We start from the raw sequence: 25,803 nt of genomic DNA, 5'->3' as shown, positions 1-25,803 counted from the left end.
CCTTTTTCCAGATCATTTATGAATAGGGTGACCAGATGTCCCGTTTTTAAAGGGACAGTCCCATATTTAAGCCCTCCTGTAGGTGTCCCAACTTTTTCTTAAAAACAGGCAACTTGTCCCATATTTACTGTCTTCCTCCCCCTCCCCCCAATCAGTACTGGAGCATCCTGCTGCTGGCAGGGCCGGTGTAACCACTAGGTGAACTAGGTGGCTGCCTAGGGCCCCAAGATTTGGGGGCGCCAAAAAGCGGTGCCCCCCAATATTTTTTTACACTATTGCTCCAGGCGGGGGGATGCTGTGGTTGGCAGTGGCAGGGGAAACAGTGCAGCCAGCAGCGCCTCCCCCTGCTCCCGGGGGGCTGCCAGCCAGGGTGGCACAGCCAGAAACACACCAACACCTTCCTGCCTCCCAGAGAGACTGATGCAGTCTGGCGCTGCAGCTCCTACTTTGAGCCAGCCTCTCCCTCCCCACTCCCCAGCCCTCTTCACCCCCGGGCCCGAGCAGCGCCCAGCCCAGGACTCACCACTCTGTGTCTCTGCCCAGGCTCAGAGCAGCCCCCACTCCAGCCATGCCCCGACAGGGGAAGCAGCCCGCTGGTAGTGCTCCCCCTGCCACAGGGGAGCCAGCCCCTCTGCCCTGCGCCTTGCAGCCAGGGGGGACTTTTGAGCGATGAGATGGCTGAGTCGCCAGCTGGCTTTTTCTCTCTTGGGGATCTTGTAGATCGCTGCTCTCCTCTTCTTCCTGGGGGCGAGGAGGAGACTAGAGGTGGCAGGACCCGAAGGGCAGACACCAAAGGTAACGAGCACCCGCTTCTCTTCAGGGACTGGTGGCTGGGGTCCAGCCCGGAACGGCGCAAGGGGGCTTTGTAAGAGCAGTGTGGCGTGTCCAGCTGTCCCGCAGGCTAGAGCCCCTGCAAGTGGCCGCAGGGAAATGCCCCGAGCACACGTGCAGCTTTGAGAACATTCACATGTGGGAGAACCACTTCGTTCGGTACCCTCCCTCCCCCTGTGCTCATGCTGTATGCCAGGCTTGGGGAACTGGGTGCCAACTTCTTTGCAACAGTTTCCCAGTGAAGTCCTTTAGGCTCTTACTTCCCTTAGAGAAGGCAACCAAACCAGGGCATGATGCAACTGAGAGCATCATCACCAGTGGCTTACATCTATCCATTAAACTCCTACCACCATCTCTTCCTGCCCAAAGGAGCTGGAGGAGCGAACAGGATTGCATGGTAGCCCAGCCATAGACGAAAGGCAAGCAGCGTTTGCTGTGATAGGACTGGAGATTAGCTCACTGGTTTCCTTGCAATCTGCAGGAGTTTTGCCTGAATAAGACCTGAAGTGCTCAGCATCTCTGAAAATCAGGCCCAGAATGACACTGACGCCTCTGCCCTGGGCCAGAGCTTTCTGAGTAAGGGGCTTCAGCAGCGATTGGCGTGGGGCAGAGTAAAGCAACCAGGACGGTCATGATGGAGGCTGGAACTCTGTCCTCGCCTCACACCCATGGGAAGACAGGCCTTCAGATACCGCTCCCACCTGCATTGCACTTTCCAGCCCAGGAGCAAGGAACCATTTTACACTTTAGCGCTGTGGGGAGCTGAAGCCCAGAACGGGGAAGTCACTTGCCTGAAGTCATCCAGTGAGTTGGTGCCATGGTGGAGAATAGAAGCCAGATCCCAACCCCCAGCTCTGTGCTCTGACCCCCAAAACAGTCCTTTCCAGATCCAGTGGGAGGCGGGGGGGGGGAGGGACTCTAGCCACGTGCAGGAGACCCAAGGCCATTTATTTTCATTAAATATGTAGACTAAATAATTAAATTAATTTTCAAGCCGAACGTGTATTAATTTCTAAAGAACAATGCCACATTATGCAGTATTCATTTTTGAAAGTTTATAATAAGTGATGATCTGGGAGGTGCAAGGTGGAAGTTTCACCTAGGGCGCAAAATATCCTTGCACCGGCCCTGACCACAGGAAGGGAACCTCACGGGACAGGAGACCCTAGAAAGGGGATAACTGTTGGGGGATAAAGGGGACTACACTGTGGCGCCGTAAATAAAAGCACAAGGGTGAAACACTGGAAGAAGGTGTGAGGAAGCTTATTTTGCCAGCCTGGGCACAGGGAAGAGAAGGAGGAAACCTGTGCAGACCCTGTGACAAGAATTCACATTTTCTAATAAAAAGCAGTTCTAGAGAGCAGGTAAGACATTGTAGTCTGGAGAAGCATTACTGGCACCTGAGAGATGTTCTACCAATAAAATAAAAACCAGCAGGATCTTATTAAAGGGAAAAGGGCAAAATGCCACAATTATTTGGAATACAGAAAGAATCCATAGTAAGCAGTTAATTATAGCTATAACATTTCATTCAATCTCATATTTATTCACACATTCATTCATACAAAAACACACACAGACACAGAGGTTCTGCAAGGTTGTTATCATAGTTACCAGCCTTAGAGTTGCTAATGCCAAGCCACTGGTCAGGTGGTCAGGACATGAGGAGGGAGCAGGGCCTCGTTAGATGCTCATCTGATGCTCCTGGAAGTTGGTTTGCAGAATCAGACCCCAAAGTTCTCACTTTCTAGAGTCCATTTTTATAGGAATTTCTTCCTATGCCAGTCTATGGGAATTGCTTCATCATGCTGTTGCTGAATCAATCAGCAGATGGCACATTCCTGACGGCTCCGTGCTGCTAGATGTTATCTTGTTCTTTGGTTCTCCCATTCTTGAGGCTGTTGGGTGGATTCCAGTCTGCCCTCTGGGGGTCCTCTGGTTATTTCCACTTGATGCCTTCTTCAGCCGATGGACACTGGATTCTTAGGCTGGCACCTCCCTGATCATTCAGTTATTATCCACACCAAGCATCCATCCACATACATCCTCTATCTCTATTTTAATCACAATTGTTAATACAACAAAAGGGCGGGGAGTCTCTGGGTGCTGTTTCTGTTGTTAGAGTATTGCTTTGAGTCTCTCTCTCTGTGAATTGCTTTGAGAACAGACTCGGTCTTAGAATGTACTAACGCAATTAGCAGCTTGCAAGTTTCACACATAGAGGGAGAGAAACAGTACCAAAAACCAAGAGACCTCTTAATTAGTAATAGCCTGGAATTTAAATTATGGGGAATCAAACTCATTTGTGATTTTAATACAGAACTTCTTTAATATGATCCAACAGAGAGATTTAAAATTTGCAGGTTGAATCTAGAACAGAGGTGAAATTGAGCAGGACTCTGGTATTTGGAAACCTGGGAGGAACATCAGCATATGTTCTTCTAATTTTTTGGGAAGAGGAAGGATAAGGTAATCTAGAGCTAGTGAAATACATTTGAGAATGAAGATCTTAGGCTGCCAGGAGAGACATAGTGGGAAGAAAAGCAAGGGAGACAAAATTTGACAAACTGTGTTCTTATACAGCTGCCATCATAAACTAAATAGGCCCATTTAAATTGTGGTGGACAGTATCCTAGAGAAATGGAGCCTTAAAGAAAAGAGCATTAATAAATCATTTATATTTTTTAATTAAGTACAAACACTGTCTTAAATTCCCTAATAATTTTAGACACTGAGACAATAATTGGATCGGGAGTTTCAGGACTGTGGTAACAATATGCAGATCTGTGAATATAGAATCTTATATTACTCTTCAGTAACTGGTCATGCTATCTGTTGTTTTAGTGCACAACAACATGCTCGATAGGATCATTATACCTTTGTTTTAAAATTTCTGCTCCTATGAACCATGAATAAAATACTGCAGCCAATGTTTGTTTTGCAGAGAATGCATGCACATACAATTTAAATTACTTAGCACTGTGAGCAGATTTTATTTTTTAATTCAATTTTCTCTTGAGATAATATCTTCCCAAAATTGAGAAGGGAAGGAAACAGTCTTTTCAAAGACACTGTGGTCTGCGTTGGAATTAAGCTGTTACACTACTTGATGTTTTGTTATCTGCTCCCCTGGTGGGGCTGATTTAACTACAAGTGTGTCCTTTTTTCTTTAAAACCATTTAACTTAGGACTGCTTACAGAATATTGGTTGGTTTGTTTTTTCTGTAGACTATGTCTCTGATCAAACTGATGGACCAATTATAGTATTCAGTGGTTGTTTGAGAAAGTGGATGTAGACTGAAGAATGTTACCAGGCCTACTTTAGAAATGAGATATCTAGTTGGTGTAAAGGTCTTGCTTCAACAAGTTTATATTCATATTATTATTGTAATTATATTCCTTTCTAGAATAATGATTTTCATCTTTTAAAAATATTGTCCTATATAAATCACATCTTGTGAGTTGGAAGTGTTTCCAGGTTTGTCCTATTTAGGTATGATCAGAAGTCTGAACCCACCTAGGAGTGAACAATTGATAAAATTTTATTATGTTGGGTTTTTTGCTTAATATGAAACTCTTAACGACTTCCAATAAAAGCAAGTGGACCAGACCCTACATGTCATGCACATGCAAAATTCCTATGGATTTCAGTTCGACTATTGGTGTGCAAGTAGATTTTCAGCAAGTACCTGTGGGGTTTTTTTTAATTATTTGCTTCTTCCCTACAGATGGAAGACTGGATTTACTGTCTCTTTCTTTTTTGTGCGGTGTTTTCTGCAAGGGTCCTTGGTTTTCCACATGGAAAAATCAGCCCAGCTTGTGATTCCATGTTACCTAGTCATGGTAACTCTGTTTCACAAACTACCTCAGCACCTTACAGGATCTCCATATCCAGCACTTCATTTGACCCAGGAAACAAGATCACAGGTAAATTAGAACTTTGAATAATTTGGAGTGTCTGGATGGAATGTAAATGAATGTAAAATTTTTAAAGAAATATCAAAGAGGCTCATTATTTTAGCTCACTGATTGTGGCCATTTCAGTTGTATTACATTGCACTGTGCAGAACCAGAATACCATTATGGTTTTTACAGTGTCTTGTGCTCTCCCCCAGCAGTCGAGCCTTCAGAATTCCAACAACATGGGACAAGACTGAGCCCTGTTCACAGGGGAGAAACCTCCTACAAGCCTCTAGTTCATCTTTGTTTGATTTAGCCATGTGTCCTATTTTATTGATTTGGTTTTAGATATGTTTAAAATGTGCCTTGCATGGTCTTCAGGTGCTTTTACTTTAGTTATGTAAATACACATAGCTCTCTCTCTCTGCCTTTAGATATCTTCTTTGTTCTTTGTATTTATAGATCACAAAATTACAAACATTCCGCTTGCAGGAAATCTGCTGTTGTATGTAACTGATAATACAGAATTAAGGGGTCGAATCCTCAGTCTGCAATTCTTATTTTCTTCATTATCAAGGTTCATATGTTCAGAATGCAATACACATTTTCACAAACAATACACAATTCTGCTAGCATCAAACCATCCCTCTCTCTGGTAAGAGGTATGGAAGCAAGCCATACTATTTCTTAGGTTATTCTTAGTGATACGAAGCTGAATGATGCTATAACTGGTTATTACTTTCACTGTCTTATCTTGTATGCGGTGCTGTTGTAGCTATGTCAGTTCCAGGATATTAGAGAGACAAGGTTGGTGAGGTAATATCTTTGGACCAATTTCTGTTGGTGAGAGAGATAAGCTTTTGAGTTTATACCAAGGTCTTCTTCAGGTCATCATTCTTACTAGACAATCTCATGAAAGAGAGTGAGTGACAGTAGCTAATATTTAAATTAACTATTTTAAGTAACTTCCATATCTTTTTCCCTCAGTGACTCTACAAGCAATTGACAATTCCAATTTTAAAGGATTTTTACTGCAGGCCCGAGCAGTCAGAGGAGATGGTATTGTTGGTACTTTTCAAATCATAGATCCAAACACGCAAGGTATTTTATGTAACCAAATTCAGGTATGCGGTCACATTTTAAACTAGTTTGTTGAACTCATAAGTTATTTTCCTTGCATTGTGTAAAAGATATGATAAATATTGTCTTTTTGCATTACAGGTAACACTAAATGTGATCTGGAGGCAGCTTCATGCTTTCTAAAGTGTTTAATTCTGCTAAATCACTTTAAAAATAAAAGATGTATACTAGTTTTTCTGTGATGTAGACTAATGCCTGTGAGAGTAGTAACAAATAGGGCTGGTTGGAAAAGGTAACAGTTTTTGTGGGAAATACTTTTTAATCGTTTTCAAAATATTTCAAAATTTTAAAACAGAAATTTCAGCTTTTGAAAAGCAGAAAAGTTTCTGGGTTTGAGTGCTCCCCCACCCCCTTTTTTGTTTCCCCTATAAGAGGAAAAAAGGGGACACGGGAGAAAACAAACTAACAAAAAAAAAACTGATTGGGGGGGTTGAAAATGAAACCAAAGTAAAAAATTATTTGATTTAAAACACAACTAATTTTTTTTCATCAAATTCTTTTGGAATTTGCCTTTGAAAAGCCTTTTGTCATTGTTGAAAAAACTTGACCCATGGAGTTTTTCAGGAATAATTACTCCATGTGTAGACAAGCCCTGAGAACTGCATCCTGGGCATCCAGATTTGTGTGTAAGTGATTTCTGCATCAAATGTGCCTAGTTTGTTCTAACGGCCAGCTTTGCAAATCATCTGGGCCCAGAGAGCCAAGTGGAGTGGGTTTTTTTATGTCCTGCTTCAGAGTGAGTGTAAACAATTGCATATTAAAATCATGTGTGTTTTTTCCTATTTCTGTGAAAAAGCACAATTACTAGGTATGTAGCTAGTCTTGTTTTCTAGCACTTTGAATCTGGACAGAGGCCACAGTACTTCTTTGACCTTAGGTACCAGGCCTAGGTCTTACATCATTAATGGAAAATGTATGCCTGTGATTCCACCTGCTAATCTTTGATTTCAGGCAATTGCAGTTGAAAGCGTTTAAAGATTATCTTCGAGGAGAAGGCAGTTTGGGTTAGATATTTTTACTGTCAAGGGAGGAGATAAATGTTTGGAAGCCACTGTAGGATTCTTGCCCCTCTGGCCACTGGACAGGGGACTTTGTATTTTACTTTCCAGCCCAATAGCTGCTGGTCACTCAGCAATATAATGGTATCAGAGGAAACTGCCTGCCCTCTCATTTCCAGGGTGATTTAAATTATCTTTGCTGCTGTTGATGCCTGGGAAGAACATTGTACTGTTCAAAGGGAATAGTTGGCTCAGAATGAAAGTATGAGTGGAAGCTCTAAAAGTCAGCCAGCTTGAACCAGTTAATATCCTGGATCACTGCTTCAATGAGAGGAGGACCTCATGATATTTCAGGGGGAAAAGTACATTACTTTCTTTCATTCGAGCATTCGGCTTGGTTTTTAATTGCAGAATTCTGCAATGAGTCACACAAATCGCAACAGCAAGCAAAATGTAACAGCAATTTGGGTAGCACCACCAGGCACAGGAAATGTACAATTCAGGTACGTTTTTGATTCCTAATATACTAACATTTCATAAAGAAATTAATTTGCAGAAGGAATAAAATCTGTTAAATTTTGCAAAGGACTTATCCTTAGCAATATTGTAATGACAGTGATTTGAGATTTTCCCATAATTTTTAGTACCTCCCTGGCCTTTGTTTCATTTCTAATACTTTTAAGATATGCTGGCAAGATGAGGTTTCATGTTTAGTTTTGTCTTATCATAAGTAGTTACTGAACAGTGCTTTCCCAAACAATGGACACCCTTAAGGTTAAATCCCACTTCCATCTCTAAAGGTAAATGCCTTTATCTATTTGAAAAAGTCAGGATTGATTACTGCCAGCAAGATGTCTGATATATTTAGAAACGTTACTGGTGCCTTATCAGAACATTTCCCAAAATAATGCCTCAAAACGATGCGTGTGGTGTTTGTTTTGTTTCTAGAGCAACTGTCGTTCAGAGTTTGAGTGTTTTCTGGGCTGATGTCAGAAGTCAAACTCTTGTGTCTTCCAGCTCCCCCGTTGACTCAGTAAGTTGTTTCATTTTGATATGATTGTGAATATATTGTTTCACAAATATACATAATAGTGAGTCAAATGAATGAATTTGGGGCAATTTTTCCAGGAAACTTTTGGTGAGAGGTTTATTAGAGCTAAACTCCTAAGATTATTATGTTTTCTAATCAAATGAACTAAATTTAAACTTAGATGTTTAATTTGCTTTTAGTCCATTTTAAATACCTTTATGATAGTGATGGTGATTTCACTTAATTGTAAATATAACTATTGTAGCTGTTGCCTCTTGGGCAAAATCTGCAATAGCTGGTCTTAGAATAGCAAAGAAGGGGAATAGAAAAGATGTTGTAGGCCAGGATTGAGGTGATTTGATAGAACTACAGGGGGAAAGATTGTATAGCCTCTGTCTGAACCAGACCTGTCTTAAACCAATGGAATTAGCTTTTCATGTACAGAAACCCTCCTGTCTACCCTCATGGCATTCCTTCAGATTTCTGTTGCTGTCACAGTACACCTGCCTAAGAGTGGCACAGATGGTGTTTCCAGGGAAAGTACCCTAGAGGGTCTATTCTTTAAACTGCTGCCTTAATACTCAGATCTGATGTGCGGAACCTCCAGACCATTTCTACCAATGCCATCCATTCAGTGTGGAACTAGATCAGTGGGCCCTGCTAAAGACTCTTCTGTCTCTACTCTCTCTCTAATCCTCAGAAGGCAATCAAACATACAGGACCTAGTGTGACCATATAGTCACACTATTTGAATTTTAAAGCTTCAAGTTATTTGTCTCCATTGCTTTTTTTTTTCTAGTGCAGCATGTCCTGGGTCATTGTGAAGGGAGGGGTTTGCATCTCACCACTGATATGTGGACCGCGGTTCAGGCCACTGACTACATGTTAGCAGCAGCAGCGCAGGCAACAGGTCTGCCCTCAGTCAGCAGCATACCTCACTGTCGGGGCGTGAGTTTGGACAGCCCCACACTTGCAGGGACATGGAGAACCTGTGTGGTCTCTCAGAGGAGTGGCTAAGGCCCTTTGCTCTCTCTGCTGAGGTTGTGGCAGCAAACAGTGAATTAAATATCGCAAAGGCAGTGCATGATTGTGGTTTCCAGCGTGTTTCTTGCCTTGCTCTCTGCCTCAGTCTGGTTTGTAAGGGAATTTCTGAAAGGGGATGCCCAGTCCAGGGATTGCTCTCAACAACCAGGAAGATCTGCAGCCATATCAGCCGATTCTGAGCAGTGTGCCGCAGCCTTACACAGCCGCAGGCTCACTCTTTCTGCCAGGCCACCAGACGAAGCAGGAGGTGGTGACCAGATGGAATTCCATCTTTTACCTGCTGGAACGTCTGTATGGGCGGAGAGAAAAGCTGTGCTAAAGGTGGGGAGTCATCACAGTCTGGGAGCAGCTGTTTTGGTAAGACCGTGCTTCAAGTGGCCTGGCTCAATTTGTATTTACTTATTTATTTTTGGCCAAGGCACTGACCCCTGGTGACCTCCCCTGATCTTTAAGCACTGAGAAGCTGTGCAAGTGTTGTACATCCATGGGCCCACACAAGCACAGACAGACATCAGCTTCCACTTGTCACCCTTCCACTGACTGCTCTAGAAGCTAATCAACATCCAGTGGCATTTTGGTGAGGCTCTAAAGCTGGTCAGAGGGAGTGATATGGGAATGAGCCAAGAAATTTCCTTGCTCTGCCTGCTGGAGAGAAAACTGACTCATGGAGAACCTCTTCCATCAACAGAGTGACAGGGGAGTTGTGCTGTCTGCTCTTCTGGGTAATTGCCATCTCCAACCCATCAGGGAGAAGAAGCACTATTTGATGGCAACATGTCTCAACCCCTGATTGAAAGCACCATGGCTTCCTCCATCTCAGATAAAAGGGAGGCTGAGGCAGCCATACCCTACTTTAAAAATCATCTGATGCCAGCAGTGAAGAGGGATGTGCGACCAGAATTGCATCCGCTGGCTGTTGCCCACCTCTCCTATCCACCATCACGCTGGCATTTGGAGCGCCTCTTTAGTGCACCGGGCAGTACAGTTTCTGAGAGGTACACGTCTCTCCACAGGGAAGGAGGAGAGACTATCATTCATCCAAGTGAATAGAAACTGGCTTCCCCAGAAGCACACCCTGATGGGAAGATCCTGAAACCATAGCAGGAGAGGAGGAGAACTCTGCTGAGAGCCTAGCCTCTTATTTGTGTCTAGACCCAAACCCTTCCCTTGTGAAATGATGCAAGTGGAGGGACTTACTTCAGTGTCCATGTTGGGACTTGCAGAATGGGCACATAACAACACAGTCAGACACCAGTCTCGGTACCATCATGTGGAATGTCATTTATTTTATATACTGCATCCTCATACAGAAAGAGAAAGGGACCAGCCTGCCAGCTGTACATATAGAGGAATGAGAGACAGATTGTATCAAGAGCCTCAGGGAAGTGTGCTTGCAGAGCACCTGCTGTCAGTGATGCTGGAACAGTTTTTGGAGTAGGGGTGCTGAGCTGCACCCCTCTTACCCCTGTCTGTGCCCCTTGAGCTGGGGCCGGGAGCAGAGATGCAGACAGAGGTAAGGTGACGGAGGCTGGGGCCACAGCTGGGGGGCGGGGTGCGGAGCCCTAGGCATGGGGCCAGTAGCCAGGACCCCGGGACTGGCGGCCAGGACCCCAGGCATGGGGCCAGCGGCTGTCTGGGACCCTGGAGCCAGTGGATGGGACCCTGCATGCGGGCCAGCGGCCGGGACCCTGGGGCCAGCAGCAGAGTCCCTGGGTGCAGGACCTGTGGCCAAGTGGGACCCCGGGGTCTGCGGCCAAGCGGGACCCAAGGCCAGCAGCAGAGCCCCCGAGCAGCAGCGGGGCTGGCGACTGGGATCCTGGGTGGCAGGGGTGCAGGGCCAGTAGCTGGGACACCGGGCGCAAAACCTGGGGGTGCTGCAGCAACCCCCTGCACCCTTACTTCCCGCGCCTATGCCTGCTGTACCTCTCTGATCGTCTTCCTTTGTTATACAGTTTACGGGAAATTTTAAAAATACCTTTTTGGGGGTTTGGGGTGGTGTGTGAGCGCAAACTCCTTTTCCTCCACTTTACATTATTTAAAAAACAAAGTGAATGTGAAAACCACACAGGGGTGGGGTCCCACTAGATTAGATTTGTTAATTAGTCAGTGAGTGAACAAGTCAGCACTTTTTTTTTTTCTTTTTTTTTTTTAAATTTCTCTCACACCTGCTCTGGCTCTGGTTTCAGTGTAGAAATCCCAGAGTATGTGGGTGAAGTGTACTGGGAGGATTTTCTATCACCTGTCTGAGGCCATGATCGATAGTAGAATTTATGGTTAAATTTCCCATTTGTTGTTTTAGAAATCAATTTCCTTAATAAAACAAAAGTGTGTTTAAAATGAGAGGTTGGCTCCAGAATTGTTTCATTAAGTTGTTTTTAGGAGCATAATGAAGGAGTGGTGATCAGGGATTGGGAACACCCGCCCTCACGCTCCAAAGCAGGAGGAAAAGACTCTAAGCAAAGTGTAGCAGTTGTGAGTGTCAGTAATATCACACGCGCAATGCAAGTGAATACTGTATGCAGTCAGGAGTCAGCAGCGGTATCACACAGTGTTAGGGAGCAGGAAAGAGGCCCCTGTAAGGGGCTAAATGAGCCATGTGGCAGCAGTGTTTATGCATGGAGGCCACACAGAGCTGTAAGGTGTGTGGCTAAGAGCCATTTTTATGCTCTGGTAAGGGAGGGCAATTATGTTGGGGAAGGTGTTCTAGGCCCCGTGTTGCCAACTCTCATGATTTTGTCATGAGTCCCATGATAATTGTTTTCTTTAAAGCTCCAGTTCTAACGATTTTAACCTTCATTAGAAAAAGTAAGCTTCCAGCTCTTGGCTCTGGAGAAATGTGATCCCAGTGCACCCTAAAAACTCAAAAAGCAGAAGGAAAATAAAGAACTCAGAATCTATCATTGTTTATGTGATCTCCTGATTTTAAAGCCAATCTCATGATTTTTGGTGAGCCTGAATCATGGCTTTTGGACATTTGGGGTTGGCAATGCTGCTGCTAGGCCCCAAAGAGCAGACAAATAGAACTAACGTGAATATTCACATTATCATTGAACAACTTTTTATGTTTATACTTTTTAAAATAAGAAATAAAAATTAAAGGAGGGGAGAACCATCTCTCCTGGATCCATTAGCCTTCCTCCTTTAAAGGAGGACTAGAACCATCCCCTTCTACTAGGACAGAGGGTAGATGGGTTCCAGAGGATGGAGCTTGGCTTAACAGCCAGTCTGTAGGCTCTGCCTTCTATTTCAGGAACCCCTTCAATCCTTCAGGCATTGGGCATGGAGGTGCTGTTGGGTTACGGATAGAATGTAGGAACCTGTGAAGGAGCAATCATCTCCCATCAGGCATGTCCCCAGGTAGCAGTTAAGGGAACATCCTGTAGATGCAGGACAGCTGCAAATATCCAATAAGCAGTGGCAGACCAACTGGCAGCATCTCTGAACAGGGTGTGGTGGGGTAGCTGGTGCCGTGGCTACCTCTATAAAATGCCACAGAGGCCCTATGATGAAGACATCAAGGCAAATAAAGACTGCCTAAAAACAAGTCTTGCTGGGGCAAGTGGAGTTCGGTAGGCAGCTCACCTAGGAGCAGGGAAACTCCAGTTTCAAACCAAGCGTGTCAGGCTTGAACAGCCAACCTGGAAAGCTTGTCCAATAGATATGGTCACACCAACCCTCAATAAAGATGTGGCAAGGAAGAAGAAGAGGATAAAAAAGAGGAAAATGTTCCAAACAGCTGCAGAGTTGCTGGCCATCCAAAAGCCAGCATCTCCCCAGAGTTACAACAACAAAATATCTGAGATAAACAGTTACTCCCTATTCTAAGCATAGGGAGATATGGTGGTATCAAATGTTCTTTAAGGTGGCAACAGTTCTACATATAGATCTACCTATTTTATTTCTCCTAACAGGTGAAGAGTTGAAAGTGAAGTTTTGTTTTGGTAAATAGGAGACCGTAGCTCCATTTAGATAATATTGCCTAATTAATATTGGTAAATTTAACTTACAATCTAATAGTTTTTCATGCTGTTGTAAATTACAGACCTCTGGATGTAAAGGCTGTGGCACACAGAAGTTCTGTTTCAGCAGTCCCACTGGGTGTAGTCTGGATGATCCAAACTGTTATTTCATGTCTTCTGAGTCACTAGGTGGTGATGCTTTTAAATTTGAAATGAGCGGCTTTTCTGATGGATATATAGCCATTGGGTTTTCTGATGATACACAAATGGTAAGATACTATCACTGAATACACTATTGGAACAAGAACAAAGTTCTGTTTTGCGAACTGCGGAAACTTGACAATGAACTATTCAGTGATTACAGTAGAGAGACAGGGGAGACCTGTAGAGCAGGACAGTTCCATTATTTTTAGCAAACCTAGTAAGAGTGTTGATTATTCACAGATTCCAAGGACAGAATGGACATATCTGATCATCTCTTCTGACCTCCTGTATAACACAGGCCATAAGAACTTCCTTAAATTAATACCTAGAGCATACCGTTTAGAGAAACATCACATCTTGATTTAAAAGAATGATGAAGGATCCACCATGACACTTGGGAAATTGTTCCAGTGGTTAGTTAACCTAAAATTTACACTTTATTTCCAGTCTCAATTTGTCTAGCTTCAACTTCCAGCCATTGGATTGTGTCAGACTGATAGACCTATAATTACTGGGGTTATACTATTTACCCTTTTTAAATATTGGCACAACACCAGATTTCTTCCAGTCTTCTGGAACTTCCCAGTGATCCAAGACTTACTGAAGATCAACATTAATGGTCCAGCAAGGTTCTCATCCAACTCTTTTAAAACTCTTGGGTGTTAGTTATCTGGGCATGCTGATTTTTAAATGTTTAACTTTAGTAGCTGCTGTTTAGCATCCTCCTTAGATACCAATAGAATGGAAAGAGTTATTGTTATCATTATCTAATATAACTGCATGATCTATTCTTTCCCCAAATACAGAACAGAAATGTTTATTGAACACTTCTGCCTTTTCTGCATTATTAATGATAACTCTACCATTTCCATCTAGCAATGGGCAAATATCGTTAGGGTTCTTTTTGTTCCTAATTCACTTACGAAACACCTTATTATCCTTCATTCTACTGGCTACCTATTTCTGTGTCCCTTTTTCCCTTTTCAGTGTTGTATAATTCCTTGCTTCTGATTTATATTCATTACTATCAAATTCCCCTTTCTTCCTTTTGTTATAGATCTTATAGCTGACTTCGCTTCACCTCTAAACAAGACAATTTCCAATTATCATTTACCTTTTTCTGTTAACATTCTTCCTCCTAGCTGATTTGGCCCATAATTGCTTTCAACTTTGTGAAATTGGCCTTTTTAAAGTACCAAGTATATATATTATTGGTCTGTACTTTATTCTTTTTGCATATTATTAATGTAATCAACTTATGATCACTTGTACCGATGCTACCATTAATTTTTAATTCTGTGATCAGTTCCTCTTTGTGTCATTGTAAGGTCTAGTATAGAATTCCCCCATGTTGGATGCATCACTTTTTTTTGAGTTAGGAAATTATCTATAATATTTCAAAATTCTAAGAAATCATGAGGCACCATAGCACATTACCTGAATAGCAAACGCTGTTATAATATTACAGTTCTGTGCACCGCAGAGACAAATTCCAGTTAATTGGCATTGTTTATGAGATTTCATTTTTCTTGATATTTTTTCAGCTCCATAGTTATATTTCCGTCACCCGATTCAGCACTTACACTCTGAAGTCAATTTGAATGGGGTATCAGTCTGAGTCAATACAGAATTTGGCCTTTATACGTAACTGGTATCTGACTATTAGGGAACTTGATTGCCACTGTGCTTGTTGTGTGCTGATATGGCACGACATCCTTTAAGTAATACATCCCAGTAATCTTTTTTTTTTCTTTTTTTGTTAAAGTATAGTGTTATGGACATCTGCAACTCAAATCACTGCAGGACAAGATTCTCAAAAATAGGAATCTAAAGTTATGCTCCTAAATAAGACTCCAGTTTAGCAAAGCACACAAGTTAACATGCTCAAGTGTTTTGCTAAATCATGTTCTGAGTAGACAAATTTTCAGAAATTCTGAGCTGTCTCCCATTGAATTCATTGTGTGCTTGGTCATTTATATAAGTACCAACATATGGATTTAGGAACCTAACCTTATGCTCTCATGGTTTAAAATCTGGCCTTGATCAATACATTGCATTTTTAACACAGACATGTGAAAAGTGGTGGAAAAAAATCTAAAAACATCTTTTAGGCATTTTCCCCCCCAAATGAAAAGCTGATGATGTAGATCCTCCAGGTACACTGACTGACTTTAGTTACAGTGATCTTTTAAAGCACAGGTGCCTTAGATTGGAATGAAAAATTATTTGTAAAAGGAGATCATTGTTGCAGTGGCTTCTTTAGAGCCAGAGTGGAAAAAAGGCTTGTGTGATGAGAGTGGCACATGTTATACACATGCTATAACTATTGCTCCTTTGCAAGAAACTGAATGGAAGATTATATTTAAGGTGCAAAGCGACTGGACATTATGCCAGTTGTCTCTAATGTAGAGAGACCCTCAAATATCAGTAGGGTTTTGATTTTATTATTATTATGGTGCTCAGTTCTGTAGTCTTGGTGCACCTGAAACTCCCATCAAAGTTTGTGTGAGATTTCCCTGTGTAAGATCTGCATGCAGCTTTACTCAGTCACCACTGACCTGGGCAAAACTCTGCTTTTCCAGGGGAATGACGACATTTATATCTGTGGTAAGAATGCAATAGGACAAATAGAAGTTCAACGTGCCTTTTCAACTGGACGAACTATTCCCAACATTTTGTCTCTGGTAATTTAATTCCAGATTATGTTGTATGTATGTGTAGAATAACGCTGTTTCATATTTTTTAGTGTTGCATGCGTTTTATTCCAGAGTTGTTGCTGAGCTACAGTATCAGTGCTGAATTCCAGACAGGATGATAAGATCACCAAACTGTGAACTATAGTATTGAAAGCTAGTGGTATAATTTTGCTCTGAACAGAGTTTATCCCTTAAAATTGATTTGGACCATCTACATATTTTCATTCACATTAGCTTTTCTCCTGGCTCTGCTCTGATTTGGTATTAGCAAAGACTAATAGCTAGACAGAGACCAAGATAGACAGGAGAGGGGAAAAAAGTGGATCAGCCACTGATTTATGCAGTAAAACTTAAATCAAGTAATATGCTGCTAAACATTTAACCAATCAAAAATGTAAGCCTCGTAAACAGAACCATGTTGTTTATGCCTCCTGCAGCAGTATGGAAAAAAATACAGTTTAAAAAAAATTAAGACAAGAAAATAAATGTTGGTTTTATTTTTTAAGTACTTATACCAGAAAAAAAATTATTAGCAAAGGAATAATCAATAGATCTTCTGGAATATGCTACATCAGAGATTTCCTGCTTTTGTATATCAGTTATGAATATCTGCTATTACCTATACCCTAGTTGACCCCACTGATTTCATTCTAGTTACTCCTAATTTACATTGATATGAGTGTCCCGGGGAATGAGACCCTAAGCCAATGGTGGGCAGCCCGCAGGCCGCATGTGGCCCATCAGGCTAATCCACTAGCAGGCCATGAGACAGTTTGTTTACATTGACTGTCCGCAGGCATAGCCGCCCACAGCTCCCATTGGCCACGGTTCGCCAGTCCCAACAAATGGGAGCTGCGGGAAGCAGTGGCCAGGACGTCCCTGCGGCCCGCGTCACTTCCCACAGCTCCCATTGGCCGGGACTGGTGAACCACGGCCACTGGGAGCTGCAGGTGGCCGTGCCTGCGGACGGTCAATGTAAACAAAGTGTCTTGCTGCCCACAGTGGATTACCCTGATGGGCCACGTGCGAACCACAGGTTGCCCACCATTGCCCTAAGCTCTGATGTCATAGTTAACACACTGGGGAAGAGCAATATACATATTTTATTTGTGTCAAGTTAAAGAAATGACAGATTTTAACTAAATCATCATATAGTTTTCGGTCTAACCATGCACACATTTATGCATGTGAATACCTGCTCACGTGAGGAATCCCATATTCACATGGGTATTTCTAATGAAGAGAATGGGATTTCTCCCTTGACTAAAATTTCTCAGGTGCATGTTTTCAGAATCAGGCCCTTATTGAGTACTAGTAAAGAAAAACTAAAAACCCGGCATTGCTGAATCACTGTTTACTTAAAGTTGTAACGTGGTGCAAATCCATAAATGACTCTTTACTAATAGCCCATAATTTTGTAATGCTATTTCTGCTGAACAATTTATAAATTCTATCATTTGTTTATTGCTGTATGATGAATGTTCTATGTAATAATAATTACAGATATTCTGGTTTTAGGGTGATGTTCAGAGCATAATGACTTCCTTTAACAATGGAATCATCAACTGCTCTTTCATTACAAGAAATCCCATATTGACTCAGTCAAAAGCTGCCAGCAATTTGTGCTTCATATTTCTGGCTCAGGGACCATCATCAGCTGGTGAGTGTTACTGTATCATGCAAGGTCCAAATGGAAGAGTAACAATTGCGGAAGTGTGCACACATATACATACATACATACATACACACACGCACATACACATATATATTTTGTGGAGGAGAGGAGGCACAGAGAATGAGAGGTTTGAAATGTGAGCAGGATAACAGATCTTTTATGGTCTGAGAAGATAACATGCTGACGTGATGGCAGTAGCTTGATACATGTGAAGCTTGCGCTATTGGAAAGAAATATATTCTCAGTGTATTTGTGTTTTTTTTATTATTGCTTGTAAAAGAGCACAAAGAGGCTCCCTCCGAGATCAGGGCCCCATGACAATAGGCATTGTACAGACAGTCTCTGCATCAAAGAGCTTACGGTCTAAATCAGGGATCAGCAGCCTTTCAGAAATGGTGTGCCGAGTTTTCATTTATTCACTCTAATTTAAGGTTTCGCCTGCCAGTAATACATTTTAACGTTTTTAGAAGGTCTCTTTCTATAAGTCTATAATATATAACTAAACTATTGTTGTATGTAAAGTAAATAAGGTTTTTAAAATGTTTAAGAAGGTTCATTTAAAATTAAATTAAAATGCAGAGCCCCCCGGACCAGTGGCCAGGACCCGGGCAGTGTGAGTGCCACTGAAAATCAGCTCACATGCCGCCTTTGGTACGCGTGCCATAGGTTGCTTTCCCATGGTCTAAATAAACAAGACAGAGGGTGGGAGAGGAAGTAGAATTTGGTGGCTTACCCAAGGTCACACAGGTTTCAGAGTGGTAGCCTTTTTAGTCTGTATCAGGAAAAAGAATGAGGAGTACTTGTGGCACCTTAGAGACTAACAAATTTATTTGAGCATAAGCTTTTGTGGGCTAAAACCCATTGCATGCATCCGATGAAGTGGGTTTTAGCCCATGAAAGCTTATGCTCAAATAAATTTGTTAGTCTCTAAGGTGCCACAAGTACTCCTCATTCTTTTTCCAAGGTCACACAGGAAATCAGTGGCACAGCTAGGAATCGAACCCAGGACTCTTGAGTCCCATTCCAGGGGCGTACATACTGAGTCATGCTACTGGGTTAAAATATGTACAAAAATATAAAGAAATATTGACCCAACCTTTCCTACACTCCAGTGACTTTGTGCCACTCAGGCAATGCAAAGCAATTGGAAGTCTGGCTTATCTGGCTCCACTCAGCAATCCTCTTGGGTACAGGAAAATCCATTGGTGGGTTAGAGCTCCCATAGTGACTCTATGCTCCCTTCCTCTTTAACCCTTGGCATGTAGGGGTCATGGCTGGGGAAAGGAGCCCTGCACTTCTATTATCCCAGCTATTAGAACGTCCCTTTTAGACCATGCACAGGTAGGTGTAGCTTAAAAAGGGCTCAGAGGCTGCCATGTTGAGGGGACAATGGCACTAGGACAGGACAGAAATAGGGGGTGTAAAGGAGGCTTTAAGGCACCGATTTTGTGCCCACCTTCCTGAACTGTGCTAAATACTGGCATGGTTCAGGATTTGGCTCATTCTGTTGCCATCATGATTAACGCAGCCTATTAAAATATTTGTGCTGAGGATTGGGGAAAGGTTTGTTGCAGTCTGTATAAGCTTTGCCACTGTGCACTTATCTATTTGGTGCAGTGATGTGCACTTCAGGGGATGTGATTTCTAAAGCATACTAACGTGTTGCACACTCACTTATCTGTGTAGACCCTGCTGGTGTGCACTAAAAGTTTCCTAATGCACTTTAACATAGTGCTGTTTAAAACACTACTACATCAAAGTGCCCTAGGGAACATTCAGTGCATAATAGCAGGGACTACATGGACAAATTAATGCCCAACACATTAGTGTGCTTCAGTAATCACACCCCTGTAGTGCACGTTACCCCACCATGTAGACACACCCTAAGATTCCAACTCTGCAGGTGAATCAGCCAACATGGATCCTTTTGCCTTCCTGTAGTTCTATTAAATCTCTCATTTTTGTATTAAAATAAAAAGTAATTTTGTAGTTAAATCCCAAGAAACAGTGACAAATTAGAACAAATGACATTGCATTTGCAGAAGAAACTGTGACTCCAAAAGATCACTACAGACATTTATTTGGCCACCCTAAATCAACTTTAAATCCAGTCCAAAGTACTTTAGTTTGAATATGAATTTAGGGTCTGATCCTGCAGTGTGGCCAGTGCCCTAGTCTACAATGGTTTTTTTCAGGGGTTCAGCACCTCTGAAAATTAAGCTATTTGTTTAATTCCATAAATATGGATTTAGAAGCCTAACTTTAAGCATCCAAGTTTGTAAATGTTGGTCTAAGCATTCTATATGCAAAGAACAAATGATAAAATGGTTAACAACTCTGATAGCATGGGCTACATGTTCTGCAAATGCCAGAGATGATAAGTGTATGAATAATATTTATTATTTGGAAGTAGCAAATCTGAGGTGAACCCGTAGACATGAAACTGATTTCTGGCTCTCCTAGCATTCTGTGGACAAACATTCAAAAGAAAATCTAAACCTGAAACAAAAAGCCTCATCTTGAGGGATTTGTTGGAGGAGACATGCCAAAATAAAAATATTAAGCTGCTGTTGTGACACACATTCTTGGTTCCTAGGATGTGCCAGCATGTATTCAGGCAAATTCAATACTTACTGCTTACTCTTGGCCAGTGAATAACCTTTTTATTTCTTCATTTGTTTTAAAGAGCCCAATAGCTTGAATAATGGTTGCTTAATGTTTGCAGGACAGATACGGAAGCATCTTAGGACACCTTTTATCACTCCTCAGAAAGTGAACATTTCAAGCTATGAAGCAGTAGGTGGCACCAGTTCTACACCTTCTATTATTAAGGCTCACGGTAAGAATATTTTAAAGAAAGTAACTGGATGAATCAACTATCCATCCCTTCCTTGTAAGGGGGAAAGTGTATGTTTTTATAGATATGCTCACACTCACATCCTTTCCTATAAAATAAGGCTCCTATTTCTAGTTCTGCAGATTCAAATCATATTGGACTTTAAAGTCTTTTTTTTTATGTGTAGAAAATCGGTCACTGGTGCTGGACTGAATTTTACCTATTTTAGAGGGATGGAGTGGGAGAAGGAGGACAAGGTCATGCCTGACTAATCTAATCGCCTTCTATGATGAGATTACTGGTTCTGTGGATGAAGGGAAAGCAGTGGATGTATTGTTTCTTGACTTTAGCAAAGCTTTTGACACGGTCTCCCACAGTATTCTTGTCAGCAAGTTAAAGAAGTATGGGCTGGATGAATGCACTATAAGGTGGGTAGAAAGTTGGCTAGATTGTCGGGCTCAACGGGTAGTGATCAATGGCTCCATGTCTAGTTGGCAGCCGGTGTCAAGTGGAGTGCCCCAGGGGTCGGTCCTGGGGCCGGTTTTGTTCAATATCTTCATAAATGATCTGGAGGATGGTGTGGATTGCACTCTCAGCAAATTTGCGGATGATACTAAACTGGGAGGAGTGGTGATACACTGGAGGGCAGGGATAGGATACAGAAGGACCTAGACAAATTGGAGGATTGGGACAAAAGAAATCTGATGAGGTTCAATAAGGATAAGTGCAGCGTCCTGCACTTAGGACGGAAGAACCCAATGCACAGCTACAGACTAGGGACCGAATGGCTAGGCAGCAGTTCTGCGAAAAAGGACCTAGGGGTGACAGTGGATGAGAAGCTAGATATGAGTCAGCAGTGTGCCCTTGTTGCCAAGAAGGCCAATGGCATTTTGAGATGTATAAGTAGGGGCATAGCGAGCAGATCGAGGGACGTGATCGTCCCCCTCTATTCGACATTGGTGAGGCCTCATCTGGAGTACTGTGTCCAGTTTTGGGCTCCACACTACAAGAAGGATGTGGATAAATTGGAGAGACTCCAGCGAAGGGCAACAAAAATGATTAGGGGTCTGGAACACATGACTTATGAGGAGAGGCTGAGGGAGCTGGGATTGTTTAGTCTGCAGAAGAGAAGAATGAGGGGGGATTTGATAGCTGCTTTCAACTACCTGAGAGGTGGTTCCAGAGAGGATGGTTCTAGACTATTCTCAGTGTTAGAAGAGGACAGGACAAGGAGTAATGGTCTCAAGTTGCAGTGGGGAAGGTTTAGGTTGGATATTAGGAAAAACTTTTTCACTAGGAGGGTGGTGAAACACTGGAATACGTTACCTAGGGAGGTGGTAGAATCTCCTTCCTTAGAAGTTTTTAAGTTCAGGCTTGACAAAGCCCTGGCTGGGATGATTTAATTGGGGATTGGTCCTGCTTTGAGCAGGGGGTTGGACTAGATGACCTCCTGAGGTCCCTTCCAACCTTGATATTCTATGATTCTATGATGAAACAGCTGCCATTTTTTAAAGTTGCTCAGTGGATTGGATTGCTAGAATACGTTCTAGAGTAGATGGATTACTGAGTTGGGCGGAAGAGGGTAGGAGAGGAAGCCAAAGGTGCATAATGCATTTATTTATTATATTGTTCTGCAACTGAGCATATGATTCTCTAATTTATCACATGGGTATTTATCTCCACATGTCTGGGGGGGGGGGTGGATATACACTGCACACACACACGTAGTGAACCAGATCCTCAGCAGGTGTAAATTAGCATGGCTTTATTGAAGGTCTGTTTCTATATTATGTGAAGTAATTATCTTCTGCAGCTGACACAATAAAAAAGGCTAAATAATAACAAAATAAATTTGAGCAGGAACTCATACAGGAAACTTAGATGAAAATTCATATTATACAGTTGCTAACCCTCTGTATCAGTTATGAGTTATTTTACAGTGATCTACAAAATTTGAAAATTGATTTTCCACCACACAACAGATGACCTTTAATTTTCCAAATCTCATTCATAATCTGATCTTTCTTGTGTGATCTTTCAAAAATAGCATGATAGTTTTACTTCCAGGAGAAATATTTTGTAATATAGAGCACAGTAGTTTTTAAAGGGTGTATATAATACACTTCCAGTATGTTTCAAGGAAGATCAAGTGCAATCATTAAGGCTAAAAAAGATTAATCTTCAACTAAAAGATACAGAATAGAAATAGATTTTGGAATATCTAAAATCCGTATATTTGAACATTTGCTTTCTCTGGTTTATGCTCCACAGAGAGCTTTGATCTTGACAACTGGGATTTCTCTGTACAGAATATCTTCAATATATTACAAAATATGACAATAACAGATTTACAACAAAGGATACCTAACTGTTTCCTAGGAATGGCACAGTTCTGGACATTAACTGTACAGCTGGATTAAAACTCAGGAAAATTTATATGGTTCTTGCATGATAATTTACCTGGTCATATTAATCACCTAGATTTTTGTTATTAAATCTTTCTTCATTTTTACAGAGTAACAAAGACACACATTTTGCGACATTGTCAGGTAAAAATCACTGCTGTGTGTGTCTAGTATAGGAAAGAAGATGGCTATAAAGAGAGAGGCTTAGAAAAGAAGAGAGTACCAGGGAGAGGAGAGAGATCCCCCTACAGAGACTCAGGGTATGTCTACACTACCCACCGGATTGGCGGGCAGCGATCGATCCAGCAGGGGTCGATTTATCGCAGCTAGTCTGGACGCAATAAATCGATCCCCAAGCGCTCTCCCGTCAACTCCTGTACTCTACCGCCGCAAGAGGCGCAGGCAGAGTCGATGAGGGAGCGGCAGCAGTCAACTCACTGTGATGAAGACACCATGGTAAGTCGTTCTAAGTACGTCGACTTCAGCTATGTTATTCACGTAGCTGAAGCTGCGTAACTTAGATCGATCCTCCCATTGTGTAGACCAGGGTTCAGGGCTCAGGGAGAGAGAGAGATAGAAGAAATGTATAATGACCCAGTAGGTGACTCATTTATCAGCTACACTTGTTACTCCTGGGGGCATCTGTGCCAAAAAATTAAAAATTCTTCAAATTTTATTTGTCAAAATAATGCTACATAATATTTATCTTGGTAATTTATTTCAAAATACCTGTCAACAAGTATGTCTGTAACAATACAGACACACAAGACTCCTCATAAGAAATGGAAAGGGAGGTGAATATTTTTTGCTGTTTTTAAAATTAAATAGGCAGCTAGTTTTGTTTTTAAAATTATTATGAAGAACAAGTTTAAGCTTTGTTGTAATGTGCGTTGTTTGCCCGGACTGCTCAAGACCTGAATGCTTGTGTAGGAGGAACACTTTGAGTTGGCTTCTTAAATACTTTCATTTTGTTTCAAATCTGATACTCCTTGATGAAACATAGAAGCCTTGTCTTATAACAGGCTTATTCAAAGTGATACAAGCTACGAACTTGAGATCTTGGAAGAGTGTTGCCATTTTCATAATGTAATAAAAATACTGGAATGATAAATCATTAATAATAAATAGTGTCATAAGCATGTCATAAAAACAAATTTTATATTTCCAAGATCATTGCTTTTATAATTTATACTCAGGTAAAGGAGAAAATCCCAGGAAATATTCATTTTTAGGAAGAGGTTCACGAGACTTGACATTTTCGTGAAAGGGATTCACAGGTTGTTAAAGTTTGGGAACCACTGCTCGAGCTCCCTCTCCTTCCCCCCAGCAGTTCTTCTATGTGTGAGCTGGGCTCTGCTGGATCCAGTGGCCCCTAGTGGCAGCCAGCAGCACTGCAGCCCATTTCTGTGGGGGAAAGGAAATTCTGCGTGCACGTTAATTTCTGCAAAATTCTGCACAGTGGCGCAGAATTCCCTCAGGAGTAAAGACTTGTATATAAAATACAATTGCATAGCGAAGTCTGTAACTAAAAGAAAGTGCATCAATCCTGCAACTTTTTGAGTTCTTGCCATTATTTGTATGAGTTTTTCAAGGGCTGCAATTTCTGATAAGTTTTATACCAGTCCCTGACTTCTAGAGACGAACTGTGTTTCCACCTTTGCAAAATAAGCCATTTGGCTACAAATGCAGCCTGAAGGAACTAGAGTTTTTGACAATTTGTAAAGCCTCATTTTTATCTGCCTCTGACCTAGGGCTTGTCTGCGCAAACATTTCATTTACTCCAAGCTGGGGTGAGACACTGGCTGCACTAGCCTGCTGCAGTGTAACTGTTTGTATGCATGCTGCTGATGTGAACTAACAGTCTGCCTATGCGCTTTGATTTAGTCCTGTTTCAAAGAATACTAGATCAAAGTGTTCTAATGAATTTTTAACATCCATCCCCAGGGAACACAAAATTACACTGTAGCGGGTTAGTGAGGGCTAGAGTCAAACCACAGCTTTCTGCAGTCTAATTGTTTGTGTAGGCAATCCCTAGTATGAGAGTTTCAGTGTTAAAGGAATATTATTAACATTTAACATAAAGTTTGTTCTGTTACACACCTCTCTCTAACAGCCTTAATAATACTGTTATGTTATTGCTTGAAGAAACAGAAATGTGGGACTTCCCTCTTAGCAATTAAAAACAAGTTGTTTATTATTTAGTTTGAAAGAAAGAGAGGGAGAGAGAGAGAATGTTAGCACATTAGCTTAATTACACTAAAAGAAAGAATCCTTTAGGGATCAATCCTGGAAAGACCTGATTAGCCTGGCCTCTATCCAAGAAAGTACTTTAAACACTTGGGCAGTCTCACTGAAGTCAATGGAATTACATACATGCTTCTAATTAAGCACATTCTTGAGTGTTTTGCTGGATTGTGGCCAGAGTGCTCAGCACCTTGTAGGATCAGGCTTGAAGTGCAGCATTATAGTGCTAACACAAATACACTTGCCTTTGTTTTCTGCTTGCTTAGTACTGCCTGAAGGTGTGATTTTGATTGTTTTTAATTAGGAGTGGATTGGAATTACTGTTCAGAATTTGAACATATCCTCTATTCATTGTCTTGGTTTTTCATAAGGGGCCCTGATGCTGATTGCCTGGATGACCACAGGAAGTATAGGAATGATATTTGCTAGGTATTTGAAGAATGCCATCAGAAAAAGTCTCCTTGGCAAAGATATTTGGTTTCAGGTATGTAAATAAATGGAACAAAAACTATCAATGACTATAACAGCATCACTGGCAAAATGAAATGATACAATGGGCAAACAAGTGAAAAGAAAAACTCTGATAAGATTGATTTCTCTATTTCTTCTATGATTTTGCAGTGAAAATGGAGAAACCGTTTCTAAACAATAACTGATCAAAGGGAAGTATGTGTACACACACACTCACAAAATGCATAGGTCATCCCATTTATTAGAAAAAACATCTGGAACTTTTATATCCAGTAAATGGTTATGAAAAATGACTATATTAACAAAAATCAGGGTTGGTAGCACTCAAAACAAAGTAGAAGATTCACTACCCTACAAAGAGACTAAATGT

The 25,803-nt window shown here is 41.7% G+C and overlaps 1 protein-coding gene across 16 annotated transcripts in view; it reads left to right on the top strand.

The window, feature by feature from the left end:
- The window catches only part of LOC140916039 (putative ferric-chelate reductase 1), a 139,168-nt gene that overhangs the window by 3,299 nt on the left and 110,066 nt on the right, over positions 1–25,803 (top strand). For all 16 annotated transcript variants that reach the window (XR_013636183.1, XR_012160382.2, XR_012160384.2 and 13 more), the window contains exons 2-10: positions 4,560–4,758; positions 5,719–5,855; positions 7,281–7,372; positions 7,818–7,902; positions 12,986–13,171; positions 15,689–15,790; positions 17,321–17,462; positions 20,203–20,316; positions 25,334–25,446. Coding sequence is in view for 4 of the 16 variants with exons in the window: in XM_073356931.1 (XP_073213032.1) it covers positions 4,560–4,758; positions 5,719–5,855; positions 7,281–7,372; positions 7,818–7,902; positions 12,986–13,171; positions 15,689–15,790; positions 17,321–17,462; positions 20,203–20,316; positions 25,334–25,446 (1,170 nt within the window). In the remaining 12 variants the exon portion in view is untranslated. The remainder of the gene's footprint in view (positions 1–4,559; positions 4,759–5,718; positions 5,856–7,280; positions 7,373–7,817; positions 7,903–12,985; positions 13,172–15,688; positions 15,791–17,320; positions 17,463–20,202; positions 20,317–25,333; positions 25,447–25,803) is intronic.

This window comes from Lepidochelys kempii, chromosome 8, assembly GCF_965140285.1.
Source record: "Lepidochelys kempii isolate rLepKem1 chromosome 8, rLepKem1.hap1, whole genome shotgun sequence".
NCBI classification, from domain to species: Eukaryota; Metazoa; Chordata; order Testudines; family Cheloniidae; genus Lepidochelys; species Lepidochelys kempii.
Note: the sequence above shows the minus strand (reverse complement) of the source record. Positions and strands in the feature narration are given on the sequence as shown.